This window comes from Vigna unguiculata, chromosome 8, assembly GCF_004118075.2.
Source record: "Vigna unguiculata cultivar IT97K-499-35 chromosome 8, ASM411807v1, whole genome shotgun sequence".
NCBI lineage: Eukaryota > Viridiplantae > Streptophyta > Magnoliopsida > Fabales > Fabaceae > Vigna > Vigna unguiculata.
The window spans coordinates 23,977,646-23,990,845 of NC_040286.1; the positions used below are offsets into that span (position 1 = coordinate 23,977,646).

Below are 13,200 nucleotides of genomic sequence, written 5' to 3' on the forward strand. Positions count from 1 at the left end.
CATATGCCATGTAGCATGCTATAGCTAACTTAATTATTAAAGCACACAACAGTACTTGTTCGCTAATAATTATTAAACCAGGAACAAAGGTTGTTGTTGTTGTTGAGGTCGCATGAGTATTATATGATGGGAAGTGTGAAGAAGGGTTTAGAAGAAACATGGCACAAGATGGGTTCTTGTTGTTTTAGCTTATGAGTATATAAAAATAGTTTTGTGGGGGTATGATTATTGGTAATAATACTACTATGAAGGGTCCTTTTCTTTTCTTTTTGCACCTTTTTTATTTCTCAGGTGTGGTCTATTGGGAGCAAAAAGGTCAGAACTGAAAGGCACTCAGATATTCTGAATGGCCTCGATAATCACCCCGTAAGAGGAAAAGAGGGTGCAAAGAAGTAATAATATGATTTGCATATGTTTTCTCTCTCACAGAAATGATGTAGGAGTGTGCATGATTGACATATTGATGAGTGCAAGCTGTTGGATTTTGGCATAATATGAGAGGTGAATGTGTTAAGAAATGCCCATTTTCTTCCAATAATTGGAGCTTCTAAGGGCTTGGCATATTTTATTTAAGGAACCAATCATGAAACTGAATCTAGTGGGAGGGTTTCTTTACACGTATGAAAATGAAGGGCAAGAGGGTTGGAAGCCTTGGAAACATGTTTGGTGTCCCCATTATGAATCCTCCCTCGTGTCTTCTTCAAATCAAGCACTTTCAGTGGATTCCAACTCCTCCTCAACCATTTATAAGATTCACCAATTAGTGGATTTCCCTTTCACGCACCTAACCCTTTGAAAACAAGCCATTAAACTACAATCAGATCTCTCACATTCTTTAAAATATTACTGTTTTCAGATACCACTCTGCTCATATTTCATCCAGGTTGGTTCTGTCAAATCAAATCAGGGTGCCCAATGGCTAACATCTCTGCCTTCAATATATCCTAATTCAACAGGGATGGGGCAATCAATACTTAATTGTAGGCTATCAATATTTTAAAATCTTTATCTGAAGCAGTATCTTAAAACATATATATAGTATGTAAGACCTGGTGGTGCGATGTTAATAAGGTTTATTAAAATTAACCATTGTGCTTGTCTGTTTTTCTCAACTTTGTCTGACAAAAGGGTGAATGTAGATGCCCTGTATACAAGTTGGGAGGTACAGGACCAAGCAGGTTTATGTACTGTGAAACTGAGACTATAATTGTCAAATATCTTCTTCAAAATGACCACCCTTTGTTTGGTAATGGCGTGACCAACTCATTTCACGCATAGCACCTTGACCATAAGAATAGGGTGGTTGGCAATAATGGAAGAAATTTTCAGGGCTTAGTGATTCAATGGTGGGACTTGGGTTTTAGCATAGGGTTACTTCTTTGAGAATGTTAGGTGTGTAGCTTGTATAGTAATGCAAAATGTGCACAATTGGAGTAAGGAAAATATGGCCAAACAGAAACATGAATAATTGCAAACCAAAGGTGGCCATCACGGTTTCTTGCCAGCTTGTCATACCATCTACCTGTGCTCCCACCTAAATTTTCAAAATTCTATATCTTTCAACAATTATTACACGCTCATTAACATCAATGCTTTTCGTGTTCGTTTACACAACGTGGATTTTTAGTCACAGTTCAATTTTTCAGGCTACTCCTACTTACACATGATGACGACATCTTTGCATGCGAAACTCATGGACCAGTACTTCATCTCACAACACAGATCCATCTCCAACATTCCTACTATTCACATGAAGGGTTACACATTTAACAAATTTCGAACTCAAGATTATGATTTTCCAACTCAATTAGCCACTCACATTTGTGTCAGTCTTGGCATGTCCTCCTAAAACGACAAAGCTCCCAATTATTAAAGCTCCTACCATTTCTTTTCGGGATAAATCCAAATGTCAAAACAATTTCTACACGCGTGTACTTCTTAACCAGTGAGCTCTATTTTTTCCAAATGACAAGGGGTATCTTGACAACTGTATTCTCATCTACAGCTGTCACTACTCTTGTGAAACATTTATCTGCCTCAGATTCTGGAAATGAGGGTAGAGAGACACCAAGTTCAAGATTTCACATGCTTTTCGTCTCTTTAACTACCCTTTTTTTTCTGGTTTTCACCTTCACTTCATTGGCTCACACACTAATTAACCTACTCTTCTTTAGTATAATATATGCGTAAAGCAACCCGAGAACACCACTATCCATAAGTTTCTCCAGTTATATATAATATTCATCGCACATATGTGTATTCCTGTTGCTCACTCACTAACCTTTATTAAGGACCTTAAATTTATTCCAACATCGAGATCGGAATATAAAATTTGCCACAACAAATCCCTGTGACCCAAATGTTGATGACAAGCATAATGTGTCCACAAAGTTTATTGGTTTTTGGTTTATTACAACTAGTGCTTGGTTGAGGGATATGCTATATGCGGCAATATCAATGCATTGCTTAAACTAACAATCAACATAGTTCCAACATGGTTGCTTTAGTTTAATTGAAGAGGTTGTTCTTTTCGTTGTTTTTTTATTTTGAAGAAGTAACTTCACCGTACAACCTTTCATGCGCGTTTGTTATCTATATTTCCGAACTTGGGAATTATATATAACTTCTCTGCTCAATTTCATGTAGTAGATACTGTATTCACCCTCTCAACGTTATTCACGTAACATCTTCTGGCATCAAGTTAGGTTAGAGTCTCATTTGACGTTTGCGTTCCTATTCAAAGGAAATCATTTTTTTTCTTTCTTTCAAGGAACGCCGTTTACGGTGAAACAGATACAAACAGGTTATAAATATGAATTTATTTTGTATTTTATTTTCTTTTTAAATTTCGGTACAAAGTCATTTTGCACTTGTGATTGTCTAAATCACCTTTTCTAGTTGAAGTTGGTGATTTTCATACGATAAGTACAGTTGAGAGCAAGAAGGTTGACGCGCCATTCGCAATTGCGGCATAATACATCAGTTTCTTTCACTATCCGCATGCGCATGCAAACGTGTGAAGGAATAGACTACATTTCGAAACAAAAAATAAAACAAAAAAAAAAGAGAGAGAGAGAGAGAGAGAGAGAGAACCTAGCTATTTGAACTTGGCCCCTCCCTAAAACTTTAAATTATGGAACACACTATTTCCTATTTCCAACAAGAAAGGGATATAATCGGAACCACCCCTTGACCAAATTCTGGGTTGGCGTCAATTTCCCTGAACTCATCAAGAATCTATAACTTGTGGTATTGGGTACTCGTTCTTTTCCACTCCACCAAATGCCGCAAAAACTGCCCAACCTGCGAACAAAACATCATTTTGTTACCTCCGTTCGTTGTTAGCATGAAAGCGATGTTCGTGACAATGCTTGAATACAATAATTAATATTACACACTGATCATACCTCGGTTGGATCTTGCAGAGTGTAGGAAGCATCGGTTTCTTTTGGAATTTTAGAAACAAGAATCCCAATCCCTTGACCCCTCTTCCGTAAAACCTGATCATTATTACATGTAACAAGTTAGAACAACATAACTATTATATATCTATATATAATACGTGTAATATACTAATAAACACAAATCTTAACAAGCTGTGTAACAAGGTGGTGGCCTTTGTTAATTACCTTAAAAGCATCTTCGTCAGTTCGATCATCACCAATATAGATTGGAAATACATTATCAGAGTTACCATATCCTGGAAATGCAAAAAAAAAAAAAAACAAAAGGAAGAGAGTTAGAAGATGTAGCTCTCATGAGAAAAAACGTATACCAGCAGCATGAGACTTACCCAGTGATTCAAGCAAGAATTCAAGAGCCTTGCCCTTGTCCCATTTTATGGTTGGTCGAATCTCAAGCACTTTTCTCCCTTGAGTTAGCTTAAGTTTGGGGTAGTGATCGAGGAGCAAGCTAACTTGTTCAGCCAATGATGCCCAATTCTGAGAGAAAACAGGAATAAAATAATGAGGATTAGATATAAAACAAAAACATTAGCCGTCAATTATAGCGTGTCTGGTGCGCGTGCAAGTGGTGTGGGAGGAATTAAATATTTTGGTGAATGTTGGTACCTTTTCGTCAACACAGCGAAAGTGCACGGACAAACAAAACTTGTTATTTTCTACCTTAGCCCCCGGGACAGACTTTGTTTTATCCACCAAGATGTTGTACACCTGACCCCATAATAGAACAATGATAACGGCACAGTTAAAATGGTGTGTAAGTGAGGAGAAAATGAGGAGCCAGGAGATTCCTCAATTATATGTGGTAGTTAAAACAAAACAATGATCAACCAACCTCATTGATCATGGGTAAGAATTCACTACCGGGTTGGAAAAGTACTGCATCGTTTCCCTGCAAGAAAACAAAAAAATACGAATCTATGATGAGAGGGAAGGACACCATCATAAAAATCTTGGTTTCATTAATTTGGTTATGGAAACTTTTTCTCACTTTCTTAGTACTTCGCCTATTTGTTGGTCCCTTGATGTCCATCCCATGGCTCCCAGCATAGTACACTTCTGCCAATCTCACAAAGCTATACACCTAAAAAAAAATTTTAAATTCCAAATCAGTTTTCTGACCAAAATCATAATATACTTCCTTTTTTTTTGGGGGGGGAGAAAAAAAAAATGTACCTTGTCTATGCACCTTCCACTCACGATGGCAGTGGGGAAATGCCTCGCTATGTCCTTCAGTGTGGCCCTCATCTGATTTATTTACAGAAATGAAGAAGAAAGGGAAAATGAATTTCACTATTTTCTCTTATTTTAAGAATTTGAAGTTGGTGAATAAAACAAGAGAGAACAAAAGGTGTACCTTTTGACTCATGTATGCTTTATCTGGGTCTGCAACAATTGGGGAGAGAGTTCCATCATAGTCAAGAAAAGTGACAATCTGCTTCCCTTTGGACTCACATACAATCTGATCAAACAGGTTCAGTGCCGAAGGGTGGTAAAGCTGCACAAAGTTTGCGAAACCGAACAGAGTCAAGTCAGACACAATAATAAAAAATAAAAACATCAAAAGCTTCAATTTTAATCTGTTGGGAATAGTCCAAGTGTGAGTCAAAAAGTCCCACATTGGATAGAAAAGACAAAGTTAAACACCATATAAGAATAAAGACCCATAACAACATTGCCTTAAGGTTTTGGTGTAAAAGTGGTGTCTAAGGTCTTATATGTGTAAGACTAATGTTATATAACCATATAGAACCACAATCTCTCAATGACCATAACTATGCCATGACCATGACCATAACCTATATGAAATATATATAACCTATCAGTGGTATCAGAGCCGATGGTTCGGAGTGACTGACCGCATAACCACCACCATAAACAAAAGGGGTCACCGATGTGACTGACCGCATAACCATAACCAAAGGGGTCACTCATACACCTGAAGGGAAAATATACCATATGAAAAAGGAAAAAAAAACAACAAGGGACTCACCCTTGAGGGGAGATGTTGGGAATAGTCCAAGTGTGAGTCAAAAAGTCCCACATTGGATAGAAAAGACAAAGTTAAACACCATATAAGAATAAAGACCCATAACAACATTGCCTTAAGGTTTTGGTGTAAAAGTGGTGTCTAAGGTCTTATATGTGTAAGACTAATGTTATATAACCATATAGAACCACAATCTCTCAATGACCATAACTATGCCATGACCATGACTATAAACCATATATGAAAAAATATAACCTATCATAATCACACCATGTTGTCAAAAACAAGGGTTTATGTTTTATGCTTACAATCCAAGGACTGGGGTCTTGGTTCTGTGTGGATTTGACTCGAGTGGGAGAAGAAGCTCTCATTGAATCAATCCATGTGTTAACTTTGGTTCCTCCTTTTCCAGTTCCATCCTCCAAAGTTTTCAATAAGAGCTTTTTCTGGGGTAGGCCTAAAACCCCACCAAGCAAAGCCATTATTCCAGGCACTGCAGCTCTAGGTAGAGCACCTGAGTTTGAAATCGACATTGCCAACTCCAGAATCGTGTTATTCACATTACGGTTCGTCATTCTTTACCAACAACAACTGTAATAATAACACTGAGCCAAAAAAAATAAATTGTGGGGTGAAGTGAATTGAGAATGAGAATGAGAATGAGAAATGGGAAGAAAGGTCACGGGGTTATATAGAAGGAAGGCAGAGAGAGAAGAAGAGAAGAACAGAAGAACAGAGGAGAATGGTATGTGGGATGGTTCCTCTGATTAACGTGGAATTTATAGTGGAAAAAAGTTTGAATAAGAATAAATTATAAAAAAAAATGCACTCGCTTTCTACTCGTTGGTTTAAGTCTCGTATAAGCGAGGAGTGTGTGGTCAATTCATAACTTCGGTTACACGGGCATAAACCGACGAAACTATCACCTCTTTTCAATGGCCTTGTACTTTTCAGTAACTATACTAAATAAGAAAGTTGGAGGGACCACATAATAATCGCTCAGGCACCTCCTTTTCTAAGTTTTTTTTCTGCAAGAGTTTTTGCACAATAACAATAATCACCAACTTTTACTGATAAGTTCTTTCATAACCATTTTCCCACTAACTTGCTTTATCAGATTCTATTAAGGTAAATAAATGCCACCCTGCTTTTATCATTTCTTTTACTAAAAGTAACACAAATACTACCCAGTTGGTTATACAAAAATTAAGAATAACTTTTTATTCCAATACATAATTTCTGTACACAATCTGGTTTAAATTAAACAAATAATAGTGACATGATTATTTAAATTATCTTTTCACCAACCGAACTGAGTTTAAAGGGGTCGGTTTATCAAATATACTGAATTAAGATTCAAATTTTCATTAAATAAAGTATTTGCCTTTTGTTTTTCAAGCATGTTTTTGAAAGCAGACATGTTTTTATAAACAGTCATGTTTAAAATGCTAGCAAACTAAATATGTACATGCATTCCTTAACTATATATGATTCCATCTTTTGAATTCTCTAACATTTGAAAATTTGACCGTTTTTCGAATTAATTTGCTTTTGAAAATAATACCCGTGAAAAAAAAAAAAAAAACTCTTTAAGCATAATTCAGGGGTTTTTTTCCTTAAAAGATATAACCACTGGGTGAGAGTATCAACCGAAGGAGGAAAATAATCCCATGGAAATGGATAATTCAGGATTTTATTCAGATTCTTTTAGACATTGGAGCAAAGCAGTATTTACCATTTTTAAGGCTATTTTACAACTTGTTATTCTTAAATGCTATTTGAAGAGACTCCTTTTCACAAAAAGACACAAAAGAAACCCTTTTTAAATTTTTAAAATTTTCCTTTACTTAAAGGAATTATGACCATGCTTAACACACATTTGAGGCATGTATTTGTAGCCACATTTTTTGTTTTTTCTTTCCCTCCATGCCTTCTCTCCCACAACGACCTTTCTCTAACCCTTCACGAAAGGTGAAAGAAACTTGAAACATGTTGAATTGAAACCACGTATTTCTTCAACAGTTCCAAACAAAAATTTCGGCACCTTTTCTATGTTGTAACATATTTTAGAACGTAGGTACTAAGAAACAGAATCGTAGGAGGAGTTAGCACAGTCGCCCCTTGTATGGTTTCGCAGATCTAAAAAACAAGCAGCTACAACCTAACTTGTATGCAATAAGCTTCAAAACCAACGGCACAAAATAATTGCTTTTCTCTCTTTCTTTGTTTATTTTTCACCCATCATCACCAAAGTTATATTAATGATAACAACTCCTTCATGCACGTGTATAATTTTCACACGTTAGTTCGAAATTTAGTATGGTCGGTTAATGCTCATTATGCAATTACATTTCATTTGTCAATCCAAAATTTTTTCTAGAGTTATTGGCCTCACATTAACTTTAAGACGTCTACCTAAAATATCTATAATTAGGTGCTAAAAGGTCACGTATTTCATGGGAAAAAAAGCTATTCTCTGGAGCTTTATGGCTAATTAAAAAGGTAAAAAACAAAACATGCATCTTCTGCGTGACTAACAATGACATGAACCAGGAAAATTGTGTTCAAGAGTTTTATTTTCCACCATGTATTTCTCCCCTTTTCAGATTTTTCAATTCATCTCTAATTCTTCTTAAATAGGCAAATGAAAAAACCCTAACTTATCTTCTACTCTTAATTTTTTTTTTTTTAATATTATCCCCATAGGTTTTGGGTAAAATGTGCTTATGATAAGAAAATTAAACCTTAGTTATAACATTATAAATTTCAAGCGTCCCTTTTTTCTATTTTGACTTAGATTTTATTGAAATTAATTAGCATTAATTGTCTAACAATAGTAGCAACTGTATAAATGGAGGTAAAATGCATATGTGATCTATCTATGGGCATAGTTATTTGATAAGTTTATTATAGTTATTTGTAAGAGGTTCAAAACTACATGGCAGTACATTTCTTTTGACATAAAGATGTTTCGCATTACTTTTTGAGAAATTATGTTACTTGTACGGTGAATTTGGACATTTCTTTTATGCATAAAGAAAAAAATTAAAAAATATATATTAAAAACTGGACTTTAAAGTTAACTTAACGTGAGAATTTCAAAATATTCCTCTCATGTTGTATTATACACCTCTTATACGTGAAACTACACTTTAGTAAAAGATTAAAAACGATCCAATAACAATTAAAATAATAGACTCAATTAATAATAAATTTCGTTAAGATAGAGTTAATCAATGACTCTGATATTATATATATTATGAAATTAAATTTAAATCTAATTCAAATATACAAAACTAACTTACAAAATAAGTTTTGCATCAACTTATATAATATAAATTGATTTTATCAATATTTCTTCTAATAAAATAGTTATACAAGATGGTTGGGACTAGAAAGAAATTGCGATGATAAATAAATTTTCAATTAGATAATTACCAAAATTAAAATATCACTAACACAAAAAAGCCTTTTAACGTCCGACATTTTCAACCTTTGACGTTTGCCCAAACACCGACGTCGTATCGGGTGACGTCAAAATAACGTCGGAAAAATAGCAGACGTCACTTGACGTCGGTCTTTAGGGAGTCCGACGTTATCCAACGTCGGGGCTGGTAACACAGACGTCTACCACCGCTCCCTCCTCCTCCTCACGCCACCCTCCATACGCTTTCCCGCTCCCAGCCAAAACGACCGCGTTTCGCGCTCGACCTCCTCCGCCTCCACGTTCTTGACCTTGGCTGCGAGTTCCGCCTCTCCAGCGCCTGCCCCTCCACGGAATCCCTCTACGACGAGAAGCTCGTCCTGCTCTCCGCCGGAAATGACGGCTTTGCCCTCCTCACCATCCACATCTCGATTCTCAATGTGTCATTGAAGTCCTCAACTCATGTCATCCCAAGCAACCTCTATTGGGCGTCAGATTTTTCGTTTGGGCTGGATTTCAATCTGGGTACAGGCACAGTGCTTACACGTACAACAAAGCTTGCAAATGGGGATGAAAACGGAAAATAATCGGTTCAAAACGCGTAAAATCAACCCATAATCAAACCCTAACAAGTTTGATGGCGAAAACCTTTCGAAACTCACCTGGAGGGGGTCGGAAATGGCGTCGCCGGCGGGAACTCTCGCGGAAACGATGAACAGCGCGAGGGTTTCTGCATTTCGCGCAGAGATAAACTAAAACTTAACGTCGGGGGTGTTATGGCCGACGTTAAGTGACGTCGGGGGTGGGAGGGGCCGACGTAAAGGGACGTCTGGCGCGCGCTGGTCCGACGTCAAGGGACGTCTGTTGAGCTGGGGGCCGACGTCCTTTTTTGAGTGACGTCGGGGTATTTTTTAACAGACGTTAAGTAACGTCTGCCCGCTCCACGTCAGACGTTAAAAATGTCTCGTTATTTACAAAAATGCCACCGCGCATTTTTAACGTTGGGCTTTTTTTAGGCAGACATTATTGGGGTGACGTTAAAGGCCTTTTTTGTGTTAGTGTATATAAGCTATGGAATGTATTTTTAATTTTCTTTTTATACTGATCATCAATGTATAGTATTTTTCTGATATTTATATACTTTTGTTACTGTAATATACCCTCTTAATAAATATAATACCATTTATATGTGAGACATATTTATTAAGAATGTGAAAAGTGAAATCTAAATCTTATTAAGCAGCCAAACAGATAATTAAAACAATTTTGACCTTATTGTAAATTATTAAAAGTAAAATATAAAATATATATTTATAAAATGTAAAAGATTTCATATTTCAATTAACTTTTAAATTTTATCATTTAATTTTGTGGGTGCATATGTGACTTTTTTTTCTTTTCTCTCTTGTAAGGACTGTGCACGTGTAAACTTCAAGAAACTTCCTTACGTTTAGAATAATATAATTACGTTATATTCCCGTTATTCCATTCAACATTTCGTATTAAAATACATTTACCTTTTCTATATCATTTCCATCTAGCTTCCTTTCACACATTGTATCATTTATTATATTTGCTACTTTTTCTCATTTCATGTTTCTTGGTTATTTCTTTTGGAATTTAATGTTAACCCATAAAAAGAATATTTTTTGTATTTCTGTTTATAATTATCATTCATTTTATAAGACTATGCCTTAACACCGTTTATTGTCATTAATTTTAGACTAAAATCTCTTTAATTAAAAATTTGCACTATTAAACAATTATAAGAGATTTTAGAACAAATTTATTGTTATGAAATAAATTAACTATTTTTATTCATAATAAATCGGATATGATTATGTCATGTAAATGAAAGAAAAAAAAGTATCTTTAAGTCTACTATTTTTTTTTCTATTTCTTTTTTCTTTCAATTCTAATATACCTAAAATGGAGTATACATTTACATTTTTCTTTTATTATATTGCCTCCAAAATAGTCTATACGTTTACAAATTTCCTTTATTAATTGCATCTAGACCACTCTTTTGTGTTGTAAAGTAAAAGAAAAATACTTGTCAGCACACCTTTTTCCTATGCCCAAACAAAATAGTATAAAGTGTCAAAAAAATTGCAAGAAATAAAAAAAAAAAAAAAAACATCTATGAGTATATAGTTGTTACTTTCATTGTTCATACATTGATGAGATATAATACATAGCAGGCACACAGAAATATCCATTAACTTTTTTAATCTGAAATATCTTCTACATTTTGGAACCATTCTGGTGTAATTTAAGTCAACTCTCTTAAAATAAACGATTAATTTTTCTTCTAATCTCTATATTTTTTTAATCCAAAGACTTTAATCGAAAGAGCTGTTAAAAAAAAGTTTCTTATTACTTGACAAGTCTCTTTCATCCCATTTACATGTCACAACCTTCTATTTGTCTTAACTTCATCGTGTTAGACACATATTCATTTTCATCGGTATCTGATATCTTATATATTAAGTATACGTACTAAACATATTTACAATTTTTTATGTAAATAAAAATACACTAAAATAAAATAAAAAATATATATATATATGTTATTAGCTAGAAGTAGAATGCATATGTAACTATGCAATTTTTTACTCGCCCTCCATTTCTTAACCGATATTTAAATAATGCACCCTTCTAGAAGAAAAAGAAAATAACAGCATGAATAAAGCTAGTCCCTTTCTTGCTTTTCTTGATCTGAATTAACAATTAATGTTTGAACATATAATTGTTTTTTTTGGGGGTACATTGAATAATGATTAAATTAATTTGCACGTTCAAATTCATATAATATACGAAAACTAGACCTAACCTTCCTAACTGTGACTATTTGTCAAAAGCATTGCATCTCTCATAAATAAAGTATATGGAATAAGCAACCGACCCAAACTCCTTTTACAATTCCTACGATATTTGAACATCCAACCATTTATGTCTTCATTGCTTAATCAACTCCTTCACAATGATACAACTTTTTCTTTCTTTTTTTTTTCTACTAATTTAATCAAATTTTAATCATCACACACTAATTTTTTCATCCTTATTTTCCCACTTATAATTTAAAAGAATTATACAAAAACAAAAATAAAAAAATTAAAAGCAGTTCTTGCTTTGTCTTGTTTCGTATGTAGAACTGATGGTGCATGTTGAGTCAAAACTAAAAACCGGTGCTTTGGAGATTCTTTGAAGCAACCTCATGTGAATGGAAACTAGAGATTTGAAATGTTGGGTGTTAGTCTTGTTTTTTTTCATGATGATAATAATTTTCTTTTATGAAAACAGAACAAAGTACTGTCAAAAGGAGTAAATACCCATGTTTAAAAAGCACTGCAGATCCTTAGATTCTTTAACTTATAAAAACTATTTTGGTTAGATTCAAAGTTTCTCGTTAGAACACAGTTCCTATATGTATCATATCATTTATTTCGACAATAAATTCTTCCAATGACGTAAACTATTATAGTCATCAACATTCTTTTTCCTGCATATTAACATGAAATTCGAAACTTTAAGTAAGAAATAATAATCTTTTACAATCGATGATTTTCGTTTTTAAGAAAAAAAATCAACTTAATCTGTTTTATATTAATTACCTAATATCAAAGACGAAGACTAATTTTAGCAACTTTTCTTTTAGGACCAATCTTTAATATATAATTAACTTTAAATCTTTTAAACAGCTATAATTTTTAACAGAAAATTCTAAACTTTAGAAAAACTATTTTACGTGTAAATCCTTAGAAAAGGACACACCATATTATATTTTTTTTACTGATAAAAAAAAAACTCGAAATTAAGATAGTTTTGTATATGAGAGAAAATAATATCAACTAAAATTAGTTCGTAGTGTTAAAATTAGACTATGGTCTATGTTAGAAATGTAAGTGTATAAACTTAAGTCTCAAGTTAAATAGTAAAGAGAAGGTTGAAAAGTATGTAAGAAAAAGTATTTGTTAACCTATTTGTTAACTATTAATTAACTACTTTGTTTTTATTAATCTATTTTGATCATTTAAGGATTCATAAATCCTTAAGAAAGGAGACACACCAAGAAACATTATGTTTTAATTGTAAATTAAAGATTCTTTGTGGTGAAATATTATGTTACTTATACCTAATAGTTTTTTATTGCTTAGGAGTTAATGCCAAGATAGTTTAAATACGCATTCCCTCTTCAATTCTTCAAGACGTCTTTTAAGAATGAAATCGATGGAATTCTAGACTACAAAGCGAACAATGCATCAGATGTGGTGATTGACCCTGATGATCTTATTTCATCAGACTTGGGACCAAAGTATTGGCGT

General features: G+C 33.9%; 1 protein-coding gene across 2 annotated transcripts; it reads right to left on the minus strand.

Moving 5' to 3' along the window:
- Positions 1-2,807: 2,807 nt before the first annotated feature.
- LOC114193307 (probable trehalose-phosphate phosphatase C) lies at positions 2,808-6,198 on the minus strand. 2 transcript variants are annotated; one of them, XM_028083042.1, is made up of 10 exons: positions 5,760-6,198; positions 4,819-4,959; positions 4,638-4,709; positions 4,453-4,545; positions 4,297-4,353; positions 4,071-4,172; positions 3,794-3,941; positions 3,630-3,700; positions 3,408-3,500; positions 2,808-3,303 (listed from the first exon to the last, which is right to left on the minus strand). In XM_028083042.1, exons 1-10 carry the CDS (start codon positions 6,024-6,026, stop codon positions 3,238-3,240), a joined length of 1,110 nt encoding a protein of 369 aa, XP_027938843.1. In that variant the 5' UTR covers positions 6,027-6,198; the 3' UTR covers positions 2,808-3,237. The 2 variants fall into 2 exon arrangements, with proteins under 2 accessions (XP_027938843.1, XP_027938841.1); XM_028083040.1 differs by having other exon boundaries at positions 4,297-4,545.
- Between the last annotated feature and the right edge of the window lie 7,002 nt (positions 6,199-13,200).